At 36.1% G+C, this 15386-nt stretch overlaps 1 protein-coding gene and 1 pseudogene across 1 annotated transcript in view; one reads left to right on the top strand and one right to left on the bottom strand.

Annotated features, from left to right (window-relative positions):
• HERC1 (HECT and RLD domain containing E3 ubiquitin protein ligase family member 1) overlaps positions 1–15386 on the bottom strand; it is a 216611-nt gene that overhangs the window by 139208 nt on the left and 62017 nt on the right. The window contains 8 exon segments of the mRNA XM_032621703.1: positions 206–331; positions 5838–6003; positions 6322–6456; positions 7968–8139; positions 9704–9848; positions 11076–11203; positions 12302–12445; positions 13027–13123. Coding sequence (XP_032477594.1) covers positions 206–331; positions 5838–6003; positions 6322–6456; positions 7968–8139; positions 9704–9848; positions 11076–11203; positions 12302–12445; positions 13027–13123 — 1113 coding nt within the window.
• LOC116750168 lies at positions 3060–3208 on the top strand (annotated as a pseudogene).

Raw genomic sequence — 15386 nt, 5'->3', positions numbered from 1 at the left:
GTTATCACTTGCTTCACTTTCATTAGAAATCTGGGAACCCTTCCAGTCAAAAACATTAAATACTAGGATTTACCAGACTCATCAAGTTAAGTATTATTCCCTGAACACATGGCAATCGATTAGCTTTATTTCCCTCTCAATTTTTTTTTTTTTTTTTTTTTTGTAATATAGTACTGGTTTACTTAGATGCCATGCAAAGGCTCACCTGTCCTTTAGATAAGCTTTCCCATCTATCAGGTCCTTGGGGTAAAAGAGAATGAAGTAATTCCATACGTTCTCGTAATGGAGGTAACAGCATGGTTGCTCCCACTGACAGAGTTTCAATTACCACCTAATATAAAAAAGAAAAGCAGATTTATTTGGCCTGGTTCTTATCTTTTTAATAGAAAAACATAAAAATAAATCCACTGACTATTAAGAGCAAAGAAGTCTAAAGAAGGTGGATCATGGAAGTCTAAAGAAGGAGGCATATGAATAAAAGAAAGCATGCCAAGTCCTTCTTTAGATGTCTTTAAGAAGACTTAGAAGGACTTCCCTGGTGATCCAGTTGTAAAGAATCTGTCTTACAATGCAGGGGACGTGGTTCGATCCCTGATTGGGGAGCTAAGATCCCCCATGCTGCAGGGCAACTAAGCCCACGTGCCACAACTACTGAGCTCATGTGCCTCAACTAGAGAGCCTGTGTGCTGCAAACTACAGAGCCTACATGTTCTGGAACCTGCACCCCACAACTACAGAGCCCATGTGCCCTGAAGCCTGCACACCACAACTAGAGAAAAGCCTGTGTGCTGCAACGAGGAGCCCATGTGCCGCAGTGAAAGATCCCGCATGCCTCAAAGAAGATTCTGTGTGCTGCAACTAAGACCCGACACAGACAAAAATTAAATAAATAAATAATAAATCCTTTTAAAAAATTCATGCATAAAAATTTTTTTTAAAAAAGAAGACTTAGAATATACATCTTGGGGATTTCCCTGGTGGTCCAGTGGTTAAGACTTTGCCTTCCAATGCAGGGGGTGCGGGTTTGATCCCTGGTCGGGGAGCTAAGATATCACATGCCTCACGGCCAAAAAACCAAAACATAAAACAGAAGCAATACTGTAACAAATTCAATAAAGACTTAAAAAAAAAGAATACATATTTTGGATTTGCCACTAAATAACTAGTCATTATGCAATAAATATTTAGTGTTGAGTCTATAGTGCTGAGCCTGGTAAAGCTGTTTACAAAGTGCTGGGGATGTAGAAATGAACAAGACAGATAAAAGCCCTGCTTTCATAAGCATACAGTCTAGTAGGAAAAAGAGATTCTGAGTAAGTAATTTTACATGTGAAAGGAGTCACATGGACAAAGTAAAAAGAAATGCAAACTTGAGTGAGCACCCATACATAAAGGCAATTAACATGGTCTATGGGTTCATCATGGAGGGTCTCCCTGAGGATTGGGCCTTTAGGTTAAAAATTGAAAAATGAGCAGGCCTTGGCCAAACAAAGGTCCAGGTATCAGGAACAGCATAAAAAATAGCTGTATTATCTTAGGCCCCATAACTTCTCTGGGTCGTAGATTCCTTACCACTAAAATAAGGATGCTGAATTAGAAAAAAAGAAACACTCAATGATTAAGAGCTCTTATAAATTAAAAATACGACATAAAAACCTCAAAAGGGGGGTTAGAATATTAAATTTCTCATAAAGTAGAGGGGAGAAAAGATGGAAAACAGGAAAGAAAACATAAGAAAATTAAGAGGACTGGGGACTTTCGTGATGGCGCAGTGCTTAAGAATCTGCCTGCCAATGCAGGGGACATGGGTTCAAGCCCTGGTCCGGGAAGATCCCACATGCCGTGGAGCAACTAAGCCCATGCGCCACAACTACTGAAGCCCACACTCTAGAGCCTGAGAGCCACAGCTACTGAAGCCTGGGTGCCTAGAGCCCAGTGCTTCGCAACAAGAGAACCCACCATAATGTGAAGCCCACGCACCGCAACGAAGAGCAGCCCCTGCTCACCGCAACTAGAGAAAGCCCACACGCAGCAACAAAGACCCAACGCAGCCAAAAATAAATTAATTAATTAAAAAAAAATTAGACATTAAAAAAAATCAGACACAGTGGACTGGTCCAGGAGATCTATTATCCCAATAATGAGTTCCAGAGACAAAGAGAAAACACAGAAAATAAGGAGAAAATAACAATACACTTCAAGCTAATTTGTTAACACTGAAGGCTATGAGTTTCCAAATTAAGAGTCTACCCCAATATACACGAAAATGGATAAAATCAGACCCACGTCAGTTCATATCGTTTTAAAATATGAAAACAGAGAGGACAAGTAGAACTTGCTACAGAATCCAGAGAGAAAAAGATTTCCATAAAAGGATCAAAAATTTGAATAGTGTTGATTTTCTGAGTAACAACCTGAAAGCTAGAAGATGACTTCACAATTCTTATGAGAAAATATTTACAATTTAGAATACTATGCCTGAACTATTCATGAAGATATTCAATTCTCAAACTATTTAAGTGTGAGTATATTCTCAAAGAGTATATTTTCTACCTACTCTCTCTCAGAAGTTACTGATGTATGCAGAAATCCAGCAGACACCACCTTAACCAAGTGATCAAGGTCAAAATCTCCAGTAATAAGACACATCAATATCATGAACCACATGATATGATGTACTGAGGGTACATCATTTCTGTGGTATTCTTGCCAAAAGCGCATAACCTCAGTCCAATCATGAAAAATAACAGAGATATTCAATAAAATAACTGACCAGTATCCATAAAGTGTCCAATTAAACGTAATATGGGATCCTGAATAGGATCCTGCAAAAGAACAAGGACATTAGCAAAAAACTGATAAACTTTCTAATAAGGTGTTTAGTTTAATTAATAGTATTAAACCAATGTTGATTTCTTGGTTTTGATAACTGTACTGTAATTATACAAGACATCAGCATTAGGGGAAGCTGGTTGAGATATATGTGAAGACTCTATCACTTATGCAACTTTTCCTTAAGTCTACAACTGCTTCAAAATAAAGTGTCAAAAAAGGAAGACAGCTTTGCGCAGTGGCAGTATCGTAGCCAATGAGGTTTATCCGAGGCGCGATTATTGCTAATTGAAAAAAGGAAGAAACACAAAAAAAACAGCAGCAGCACTGATTGCTGCAAACAGATAAATTACCGGAAGTTTCAAGGATAAAGAAAGAGGAACAGAAACAGCCCTGTACACATCCTGAGAGAATCCACCTCCAAAGGATTCTCCTAAGGAGTAGCTACAAAGAACACTCAAGGAATGAATAAACAATTATAAAAATAGTTTTTTTTAAAGTTTACTTCCGTTATTTTAGTCCAATACTTTTCAACCTTTCAAAAATATTGTACTACCGGGGCTTCCCTCGTGGCGCAGTGGTTGAGAGTCCGCCTGCCGATGCAGGGGATCTGGGAGGATCTCACGTGCCGCGGAGCGGCTGGGCCCGTGAGCCATGGCCACTGAGCCTGCGTGTCCGGAGCCTCTGCTCCGCAACGGAAGAGGCCACAACAGTGAGAGGCCCGCGTACCACAAAAAAAAAAAAAAAAAAAAAAAAAATCATACTACCTTGTTCCTGGTAAAATTTAATCCTCAAAGTTCCCATTCACCACCAGGTTAATATTCCTTCTACCTACATCCCAGGGATATGTCCCTCTAGTTGGAAAATCACTGTATCTTTTTTGCTTTTTTTTTTTAATTGACACATCATAAAATTTACTTTTTGAAAGCAGAAAATTCAGTGGGTTTTAGTATATTCACAGAGTTGTGCAACCATTACCACTATCTAATTTTAGGACATTTTCATCACCCCAAAAAGAAACCTGTGCCCATTAGCAGTCATTTCCCATCTCTCCCTCCCCCAAAACCCCTGACAGCCAATTAATCTACTTTGTGTCTCTATGGATTTACCTACTCTGCACATTTCATATATATGGAATCATACAGTATGTAACCTTTTGTGTCTGGCTTCTTTCACTTAGCGTAATGTTTACAAGGTTCACTCATGTTGTGGCTTGTACAGCAGTACTTCATTCCCTCTTACGGCTGAATAATATTACCTTGTATGGACATACCACATTTTGTTCATCCCTTCACCAGTTGACAGACATTTGTTTGTTTCCACTTTTTGGCTACAATGAATAATACTGTTATGAACATTCATGTATAAGTTTTTGTGTGGACATATGTTTTATATTCTCTTGGATATAGACCTAGGTGTGGAACTGCTGCAGTACGTGGTAACTCTATGTTTAACTATGTACAGAACTACCTGTTTTCCAAAGTGGCTGTACCATTTTACATTCCCATTAGCAATGCATGAGGGTTCCAATTTCTCTACATTTTCACCACTGCTTGCTATTACCAGTCTTTCTGATTATAGCCATTTAGTGGGCGTGAAGCAGTATCTCACTGTGATTTTAATTTGCATTTCCTTTATGCCCAATGATGAACATTTTTTCACGTGCTTAGTGGCCTTATGTCTATCTTCTTTGGAGATATGTCTACTCAGATTCTTGACTCATTTTCTGATTGGGTTATTTGTCTTTTTTATTGTTGAACTGTAAGGATCCTTTATACATTCCGTAAACTAGAATCTTATGAGACATATGATTTACAAATATTTCTCCCATTCTGTGAGTTGTATTTTCATTTTCTTGATAATGTCCTTTGAAGCAAAAATGTTTTTAATTTTTTTTTTTTTAAACAAAGACTACTAGCAGCATTGGGAAGTGCTCTTTCAAAGCTGCTAAGTAGGCACAAACTTCTTGTTTCGGATCAATGTCGTGTCTTCCACTTAAGTGTACTCTTCTTTGGTCTTGTTGGTTGTTTCAAGGTTTGTTCCTTGCCTGATCTGAACATGAGCAGCAGTTTCAAGTGCAAATACAGTCTGTTCTGTTACTCTTCATACCCAACAGCTCAGCGCCCCCTCTCCAGCACCACCATAAACATGTTTTTAATTTTGATGGAGTCGAATTTATCTTTTTTCTTTGGTTGCTTGTGCTTTGGGTATCATATCTAAGAAACCACTGCTTAATCTAAGGTCATAAAAATGACAGATGAGCAAAAATTTAATATATACAAATAACAAAAGGTTATTCAGCCTTAAAAAGGAAGGAAATTCTGACATATGCTACTTACCATGGATAAACGTTGACAACATTATGCTAAGTGAAATAAGCCAGTGACAAAAAGACAGTGTATGATTCCACTTGTACGACATACTTAGAGTATCAATATCATAGAGAAAGAAAGAATGGTTGTTGCTAGGGGCTGAAGGGAGGGGAGAATAGGGAGTTATTATTTAATGGGTACAGAATTTCAATTTTGTATGATGAAACGAGTTATGGAGATAAATGGTGGTAATGGTTGTACAATAGTATAAACGTATTTAATACCACTGAACTACACATTTAAAAATGGTTAAGATGGCAACCTTTATGTTATGTGAATTTTACCACAATAAAAATAAAATAAAATTGGGTCTTTGTGCTCAGAAATTCATCTTGTGGTAGAAAAGACAGACACAGTTGTAAGTAGACAATTACAAAACAGTGTGATGTGATGAGAACATACATGAGAGAAACCAAACCTGGCAGGACAGCAGGGAATGAAAGGTTTCTCAGAGGCGACATGTGACCTTTGTCTTAAAGGACAAGTTCACCAAAAAATTTACTCCCACCAAGAAAACAGGAGTAACGGAAAGAATATCCAATTGAAGTTTTCCAATACATAGTTGAATTTGTGAGCTACAACCTCAGGGAGAGATGTGGCTGAGCTACAGATTTACAAGTCCTATACTCTTACCTCTTGGATTTCATCTGGGACAGTTGAGTCCATCAGCCTGAAGAGTAAATTTCGAAGCGGACCTCCCTGTCTCCCAAGAATGCTGGTAGCTACCCCTCCCGCAAGCGCAAGAGCAAGGTGATTTGAAAGCAGCTTCAGGCACAGCTTGAGGAAATTGTGGTGTTCCCTGAAACCAAATAAACTGCTATGAACTTCTGGAATATAAGAGAGCACATGCCATCTAGTTTGGATAACATTTTTTTCTCTTTAAAATTTTTCTCAAATTATGACTAACAGAAAGTTTAAAAACACGATTCATGACATTATGGATAAATTTTTCTAAAGGTTATTATCAGAAGTACCTAAGTTTAGCTCTCTTTTTAGATTATAAAAAAGTTTCATATAATTGAGGGATAAAGTGAATAACTCAAAATTCAAAATGAGTAATTAATAGATGTGCGTGCCCATGTGCGCACACACACAAATACACATATATATAACATACCTTGATGAAGGGAAAGGGAGCGGGGGAATCTCACTGTTTATTTTATCACAGTATCTCTCAAGAAATGAACGAAGGTGCGAGAAGGTACTCTCTTCAAGATCTACACAATAAGGTCGGTGCCAGGCAACAACTTGTCTAGAAGGAAGCACATGAAAATCATGAAAAATCCTTAACATGAAATTTTCACACATGATCAAAAGCAAAAATTAAACCATTATTAAAGTTGAAAGATGTTAACAAGATATACAGAAGGCCTTTCTGATTATAAAGGTGATAAAACCCTTCATTTTAGCAACTGAGGAAAACCAAGAATTTGCTATCTCTAGAATTCTTCAAGAAGAAAATACGTAACCACTACTTATTTTGCAAGGTCTGGCTATTCATTCACCTGACGTCAGAGGGCTGAGCCACATGATCTGCTATAGACCCTTCTGGTTCTTAGGGCCTATAAGATGTATAGTTCATATTAAGAAAAATAGCTGACTCTGTAAAGTGATATACTGAAATCTACTAAAAGAAAACCTCTTGAAAACTCTTGTGAAAATTTTCAAGATCTTGGGAACCAATTTTCTACATATAAGGTGAGAAACTGCAGATTTAATACTAACAGCAAATTATTTATATTCAATTTATTATATTTTCGGTTTTGTTTTGGAGGGTAATTACCTATAAATGTTTTAAATTGGTTAGAATGATATAATAAACCCCATCTGAATCAAAGGTCTAGAATACAAATATAATACATTCTAAGTTATTAATTAGCCCATATACATCTGAAAATAGCTGAAATAACCTCAAATTTCTTAAAATTCAATCTTCAAATATTGGCTAAAAATTACCTACCTGATTATCTAAATAAGATATGGTTATCACATTAGGAAAAAGCTAACTTTCTGCAAAAAGTAACTTCCTTTATTTAAAAGTATGGCCACTGCTTCTTTTCACAAAACAACCAGATAAAGGGCATGGAAGCTAATTAACTGTTAAAAAGCAATAAAGCCTAGTTCTGATTTTGATTATTTTAATTTAACTTCCTCTTGATACGTGACCACAATATTTAAGATCAGTATCTGGAGACAGAGTAGGAATTCAAAATGTTTAAAAGACACTTAAATTAAGACAGTGTCTTAATATACGGTATAACTTCTTGCTTATGAAACATATCTAACTTCAACATTCAAATTGAAAGAAATCTAGATGGCATGTCTATGACAGTAAAAAAATCAGTACTAGAAATAGAGGGTATTTTATGAACAAAGTACAATTATTTCTGCTTTTATAAGTGTTTCTGCTGTTAATAAAACACAAGAAAATTTTTTTTAAATAAATTTATTTATTTTATTTTTGGCTGCTTTGGGTCTTTGTTGCTGCACGCAGGCTTTCTCTGCACGGGCTTCTCATTGCAGTGGCTTCTCTTGTTGCGGAGCACAGGCTCTAGGCACACGGGCTTCAGTAGCTGTGGCACGTGGGCTCTAGAGCTCAGGCTCAGTAGTTGTGGCACACGGGCTTAGTTGCTCCGTGGCATGTGGGATCTTCCCAGACCAGGGCTCGAACCCGTGTCCCCTGCATTGGCAGGCAGATTCTTAACCACTGCGCCACCAGGGAAGCCCTAAAACACAAGAAATTTTAAACATGAGCACATTTACCTGTCCCTAGGAAGAGCAGTCCATGCCAGACTATGTGATGTTCCAGCGGAGATCTGCTGAATAGCTATGCCATCTAAGCCACTCACTTTCTTTGGTTTAGTAATAGGACCTGTGGAATTTCCTTGCCCACACTGCCCCATTGAGTTATTGCCCCAGGCATAAACTTCATTATCTAAAAACAAAACATAAAGAACAAAAGAAAAGCCAAATTTCAATGTAAAATATTTATGGAAGGTAATATTTAATACTATTTTTTTTTGTAGGTGATACCTGTTTCATTTATTTAAAACCTACAATATGCATTTCAAACACGCCATGTTTTCAGATCCATTAATTTAAAAGAGAATTATCAAATTGTCACAATGTGCTAGGCCTTTAGTTAGAGTCAGAGATATGAAGTGGAACAGGGCATGGTCCATATTCTCCAGGAGCTCACAGATTAGTGTGGAGACAGCCAAGTGCACTAATAATCAGAGTACAGTATGTCCCAGGCTGTTCCAATCAGGCTGGATCCAGGAAAGCTTTTTGTAGGCCATGAGCCCTGAACTGAATTAGTTTTCTTATTCATTCATTTATTCATCCATCCATCTGCTCATCCATCCAACCAATCATTCATTCACTTATTTTTAATAGCAGTAAAATACACATAACATAAAACACATTTTAATCATTTTTCAGTGCACAATTCAGAGACATTAAATACATTCACAGTGCTGTGCAAGCATCACTACTATCCATCTCCAGAAACTTCTCATCATCCCAAGCAGAAACCCTGTACCCATTAAGCAGTTATCTCCCCATCCCCGCTTCCTCCCAGTGCCTGTTAACCTCTACTCTGCTCTGTCTCTATGAACTTGCCTACTCTAGATACCTCATATAAGTGGAATCACATATTTGTTCTTTCATTTCACTCAGTGCAATGTCTTCAAGATTCACGCACGTTGTAGCATAGATCAGTATTTCATTCCTTTATAAGGCTGAATAATATTCCACTCTATGGATATACCCCCATTTTATTTATCCATTCGTCTTTTGGTGGAAACTTGAGTTGTTTCCACCCTCTGGTGAATAACACTGCTACGAACATTGGTGTACAATTATCTGTTTGAGCCTCTGTTTTCGGTTCTTTTCGGTATATACCCAAGAGTGGAATTGCCAGATCATATGGTAATTCTATTTGAACTGAACTTGGAAGGCTGAGAATGACTGAGTAGGAGGAAGCAAACAAACTCTGTGGATGAATGACAAGGGAGGTCATGCTTCTGTGAGGTGACCCACCCATCACATAATCTCTCACTCCCCCTCCTCTCAAGGACCGTGCTGTGTGTCCTACCATGACGACAACCACCAAATTTGATTCCTGGTTTACCCAGAAGAGCAACACTATGGTATCCTTTATGATATGCACTCCTTTCCCATCGCCTTCCCCAGTTCCACCCAGCCCAGAACACCCTAGGTCTTTCCATGGGTTGGTAAGTACTCCTCTGCCTACCTCACTGTATTGTTTTGAAAGAACTTGAAAAGGAATAGATACATGTATATGTATAACTGAATCACTTTGCTGTATACCTGAAACTAACACAACATTGCAAATCAACCACAGTCCAATATAAATTAAAAATTTTTAAAATCATAGCCAACTTGGTACGTTAAAAATGGGGAGAAAAAAAGGATGGTATGAACTTGAAAGTGCCTTTAAAACCTAATACTATTTCTTTAAAAACAAATGATCTTACCATGAGAAAGAGCCAAACAATGACTGTCTCCAATAGAAATATCAACTACTCTTGTGGCAGCCAGTTCTTCAATAAGCTTGGGTCTCAGTGCAGTAGCTTCTGAAGAACCACAACCTAGACAAGCACCACAGCCCCAAGCATAGACCTGAAACAAAGAGAAATACACTACACATAATATTCTGAGATGGTAGGTTAACAACTTACGTTGTTTAGAAAGAAATATAATCTATTAAATAAGAGTGTGGTTTGATACTAAATAATAACTTTTTGTTGTTACAGAAGCTTTCAGTTCGAAGTTGAAATCTTTGAATCTATCTTATATAATCATTCAAAGTTGAATCTATCTTATATAATCATTCAAAGCAGAAGTTATTACCCCTGTCATAAAAAAGAAGCATGTGATTTTCAAGGAAGGTTTGTGATTTGCCAGTGGCTATACATCAAATAAGTGAGCATTTTTTGGCTTCAATTCATGGATTCCTACCGCAAAACTCACAGTGAGAAAGATGTAAAAGAGAAGTTTTAAATTTTAAGACAGCAACCAGCATTGTAACAAATGACTAACGTAATTAAATACAAAATGATAAATAGTTTTGCGTTAGATCTTTTACGTCAAGGCATTCCGGTCTTTCAAAAATAATTAAATAATATGGTAATTTCAGCTTTGCTACTCATCTGCCATGTGAATGTCAGAAACATTTTTATACCACTGCCTGGCTCATAATAGATTCCTACATGTGAAACAATGAGTGATCAGCTCACTTTTTCACTGTCATTGCTGATGGATTTAAGGAGCAAAATTATTGTCAGTCTATCACCATACCTGGACCCTCTCCATCACCAACAAACAAACAGAGGGAAGTCAAAATATGAAGGTAGAAAATCGCAAGTTTATAAAAGGATTATACAATTCTAAGTATCCTAAGACTGAGTAACCCTCTTTCAGAAACACCTAACCACCTAACCCTCTCAGATTATTTTCCATCTGGAAATGTTCTCCTTGCCCTCTCTTTTGATCACCTTCTTGCCTTCTTAGTTCATATCACTGGTTCCAGCAAGATCTATTCTCACTTTCCCCCACTATTCATGATTTTTAAAGGTTTAAGCAGTGTTTAGTGCTAAAAGCTTTTTTAAAACCATCTTAATACAAAGAACATGGGGTTAACAGTAAGTTTATCTGGCTCACACACAGTCAGAAAACCTGGCTCCTTCTCAGATACTCAACTTCTTCAAACAGGAGAAAATATTTAATTTCAGTAGATTAACTTTAAAATGTATTTTTTAACTTCAAAATTTAAATACAATTATCACTTTTTAGTCATCTGGTCCTCTGAAATACTCTAAACCTTTTATGCTCATCCCTTAGTCCTACCTGCCCTGTTGATGTCAAAGCAAGTGAAGACTGACTTCCAGCACAAACTTTCCGAATGAACATTCCTTGTAAAGCTTCAATAACTTTAGGTTTATACACTCTGTTGGTATCACCATGGCCAAGTTTGCCTATAAAAACAAACATATTCAAGTTAAACAATATACTTGTTTCAAAGAAATGCTATTCTTTTCTTAGTATTAATGTTGATAAATATCATTAATATTTCCATCACTAACCTGACAGATTGTCCGCATTTTAGAAAGCTCTAAGTTTCTAATAGCAGAGGATGTTAACAAATGAATCATTTTATTACAAGAAAGAAACCAATAAACAATAGTTTTCTGAATTTTTATTTCAAGCAATTAAAACCACTTTAAGAGAGATATGGAAAATTAATTTGCTGTCTTTCTCCCCTTTAATGGTCATACTTCTAACTTCAAATTTACTGATATAATAAACAGGTCCTTATACAAGAATGTGTATGCATATAATGATTTTAAATTTTTTTTAAAAGACTCAATAATTCACCAAATAGAGAACTTGGCAAATTACCAAAGAAGAAAAACAAATGGCCAACAACCTCACTAAGGACGAAATACAGATTAAATACCATTTTCACTAGTGAAACTATTTTTTAAATTATCTTAATTTTAATGGCCAGTATTGTTGAGGGATATGGGGAAATGAGCATTCTCGCATCACTGGTAGGAGTGACTGAAGTAAAAAAAGATTTAGTCATTCACTGTATTGTTTTTAATACTGAAAAAAAATTGGAAACCATCTAGATATTCAACAATAATAAATTTCTTTGTAAGTTTTGCTACAATCATATGAAAGAATACTTTGTGCCACTGAAAAGAAAAATGTAGAGCCATGTTTCTTGACATAGAAAGATATTCATAAGATACTGTTAGATTAAAAACAAACAAGTTATAAGACAGTAACTATGGTATATATAGGTCTGCTTTGGTTTTTTAAAACATCTATGTAGAAATATATGTACATATTTATATAAATGCATATATATTTACCTCCCAAAATTTTAACAATGCTTAGAGCAAATTTTTCTTAAATTTTTTAAGAAAAATTTATTTAAATTTTAAAAGTTTCTGCTCACCTATATACATTTGAGTTTTTCTACAATAGCCTTGTATAACTGAAAAATAAATTTTTTTAAAAGTCAAGGAAAAAAGGCCAAAGCTATCAATAAATAAATTTTTACATACCATTGTCTCCTCCTCCAAAAGACCATACAGTTCTCCCATCTTTAGATAAAGCAATAGTATGTGAACTGCCACAAGAAACCTCTCCTACATTGCTAATGTCTTTTACTAACGTTGGAATGTTACGGCTATTACTGTCACCGTGACCTTGGATAAAACACACAAAACACCAAAGAAATAATGTTAGCTCTTTTTCTTTAGGCCATTACTTCACAGGTAGAATAAACATTACAAGTTATTAACAGAATTGAGGAATTTTTTAAGTGCAATTAAATATGAAAAACAGAATCATTTCTAATATCTTCTCATCTAATCTTCTACGCTGCTCCCAACATGAGATACCCAGTCCCTTCACTGAATCAGTAGAACATTCTATTATGCTCCTCTCACAGCACTTATCTAATGCTGTCTAGTATCGTTAACGCTGACTTGTTTTCACTACCTCCTAGATAACACACTTCAGGATCACTTTAGGATGATATCTTTCTTATCCCTGAAATCCTATAGTGCCTGCTCAAAGTAGTAAATACTTGCTAGATTTAATTACATCTTAAATTTCAGCACGAGAATCTAGGTACTCTCTATATAAAATTATCTTCCTCTGAGCTTAAAACTAACAATAATAAATGACAGTCTTTGGCCTATTAAATTTAGTCTCACCACTTCTCAGTAACCATCATCATTTCTATTTTTCTGTGATACTAACTTCAATTTTCAAAAAATCTTACCTAATCTTCCGAAGTCTCCTTCACCCCATGTGTATAATTCACCATCCTCCGTGACAGCAGCACTATGTCTGTATCCAGCTGACACACAAACAACTACCTGTATTGCACACAAAGTGAATTTGATGAACACAAGATACTAAAATATAGAGTTCACATTTGATCCTATACAGAGAGACTTCAGAGATACCGATATTCACAACTCATCCAGAAGTGCCATATACAGTTGTGGAGGTTTTGCCCAGGACAAGGCTGCCTGCATAAAGGATCAAGAAAGTGCTGAAATACAGCCTAAGCTCTGTTGGCCAAGCCACAAACTCTGACTTCTACCCAGAGAGGACAACTTTTCTTAATTCACACAGAGACTGTAAAGGCTAGCAGCACTCTCTCGCCCACTCCTCCCTGCCCCAAATACATCAATCTAATCACCTGCAAACAATACTATATCACCAATCAACTCTTTACTCAAAGAGTTGGATGGGGCTGAACACTCATGGAACAAAGAAAAATTTTTAAATATAACATTAACACAAAACCTCCAGTCCTGGCTAATCAAGAAAAATTCATTACATAATAGGGTTAACTCTCAAAAACACACTATTACCAATGAAGAAAGATCTAAGATATAAGCTTATATCAATTAAACTCCTAATAGTATCTCTTTACCCTCAAATAGCTACACAGTTTATGGGCAGAATCAGGGAAATAAGGGTATATGGCAGCATAATTTGGGGATCAGTTATACCTTTTAACACTGATCAAAATCACTAACTGCTGAAAAAAAGATAACAGAAAAAATATCCATACTAATAACTCCACATTTTTTAATCTTCAAAAATTAGAACTAACTTTAGAAAATTCAAACTTTAGATTCAATTAAAAATACTGAATAGGGTTTCCCTGGTGGCGCAGTGGTTGAGAGTCCGCCTGCCAATGCAGGGGACACGGGTTCGTGCCCCGGTCCAGGAAGATCCCACATGCCGCGGAGCGGCTGGGCCCGTGAGCCATGGCCGCTGAGCCTGCGCATCTGGAGCCTGTGCTCCGCAACGGGAGAGGCCACAACAGTGAAAGGCCCATGTACAGAAAAATAAATAAATAAATAAAATAAAAAATAAAAAATACTGAGCACCTACTACATTTTAAATAATATGCTAAGAACCTCTGAAATTTTTATCTGTAAATTATTAATTTACTTTTTGGGAATTTTTCCTTCATGATATTCATACTAAGTTATTTTTAACTGGCAATGTTTCCATTATAAAATGAAACATTAAAAGAATATAAATAAGGAATTCTCTGGAGGTTCAGTGGTTAGGACTCAGTGCTTTCATAGCAGTGGCTCAAGTTCACCGGGCCACCGCTATGGTCCTGCAAGCTGTGCGGTGCGGCCAATAAAAACAAACAAACAAAATAATACACACACACACACACACACACACACACACACACACACATATATGTATGTGTATGTATATATATATATGTAAAGAAAATTTTAAACAATGGGAATTAAGAAAAAAGGTGCTAGAAAAACTAAAAAAATACAACTTTAAAGAGTATTTATCTGAAGTTCCTTAGAGTCCCATATTCAACATCTTATCAAGGACCCCCTGATGTTAAGTGGAATGTTCCAAGGCTCACTGCTTTGAGGCTGATGTCTAAGTTAAACATTTAAAGTTATAATAAAGTAAAATTCATTTGAGAGCCAACTTTGTCAGACAAACTCCCATGAAGGAAGTGTCCCACTTTTAATTCTGGTATAAAATAAAATTTTTAATTTAAAGACTTTTATATAAGAAAACATTCATAGAAAGAAAGGACTCTTAAAATGGAGGAACCCACAAAACTGCATATAATTTTAAGTTAGGAAAATGGCTTCATTTCTTTAAGAAAAGGTAAAATAGAAATAAAAAGAGGAGATCTAGCTTCAGTTTCTAATGGTACCATTTATTTGTGTGTGACCTTGGCCAAGTTACTTAACCACTTTAAATGTCTTATTTAAGTTTTTGTTAAAATGCCACCTACTCCAAGAGAACCCTCTGACCTCATTATCTAATATCACACCCAGCCAAAGTTAGTATCTATTACATTACTCAATTTTTTTACTATTATTTGAAATTATTTTATGTGTTTGCTTACTTATCATCTCTAGCCCACAGATTAAAGCTCCATGAGAGTAAGAATCTTGTCTGTTTTGTTCACTGCCATATGTCTAATGCCTAAAACACTGCCTGGCATTTGGAAGGTACTAAATAAATATTTGTTAAATGGATGATTCTCAGTTTCCTATCTGTGAAATGAAAATAATAAATACTTTAACAAGGCTGTTATAATAATTAAAATTAAATAATGTACGTGAAAGT

This window comes from Phocoena sinus, chromosome 2 (genome assembly GCF_008692025.1).
Source record: "Phocoena sinus isolate mPhoSin1 chromosome 2, mPhoSin1.pri, whole genome shotgun sequence".
Classification (NCBI taxonomy): Eukaryota; Metazoa; Chordata; class Mammalia; order Artiodactyla; family Phocoenidae; genus Phocoena; species Phocoena sinus.
Note: the sequence above shows the minus strand (reverse complement) of the source record. Positions and strands in the feature narration are given on the sequence as shown.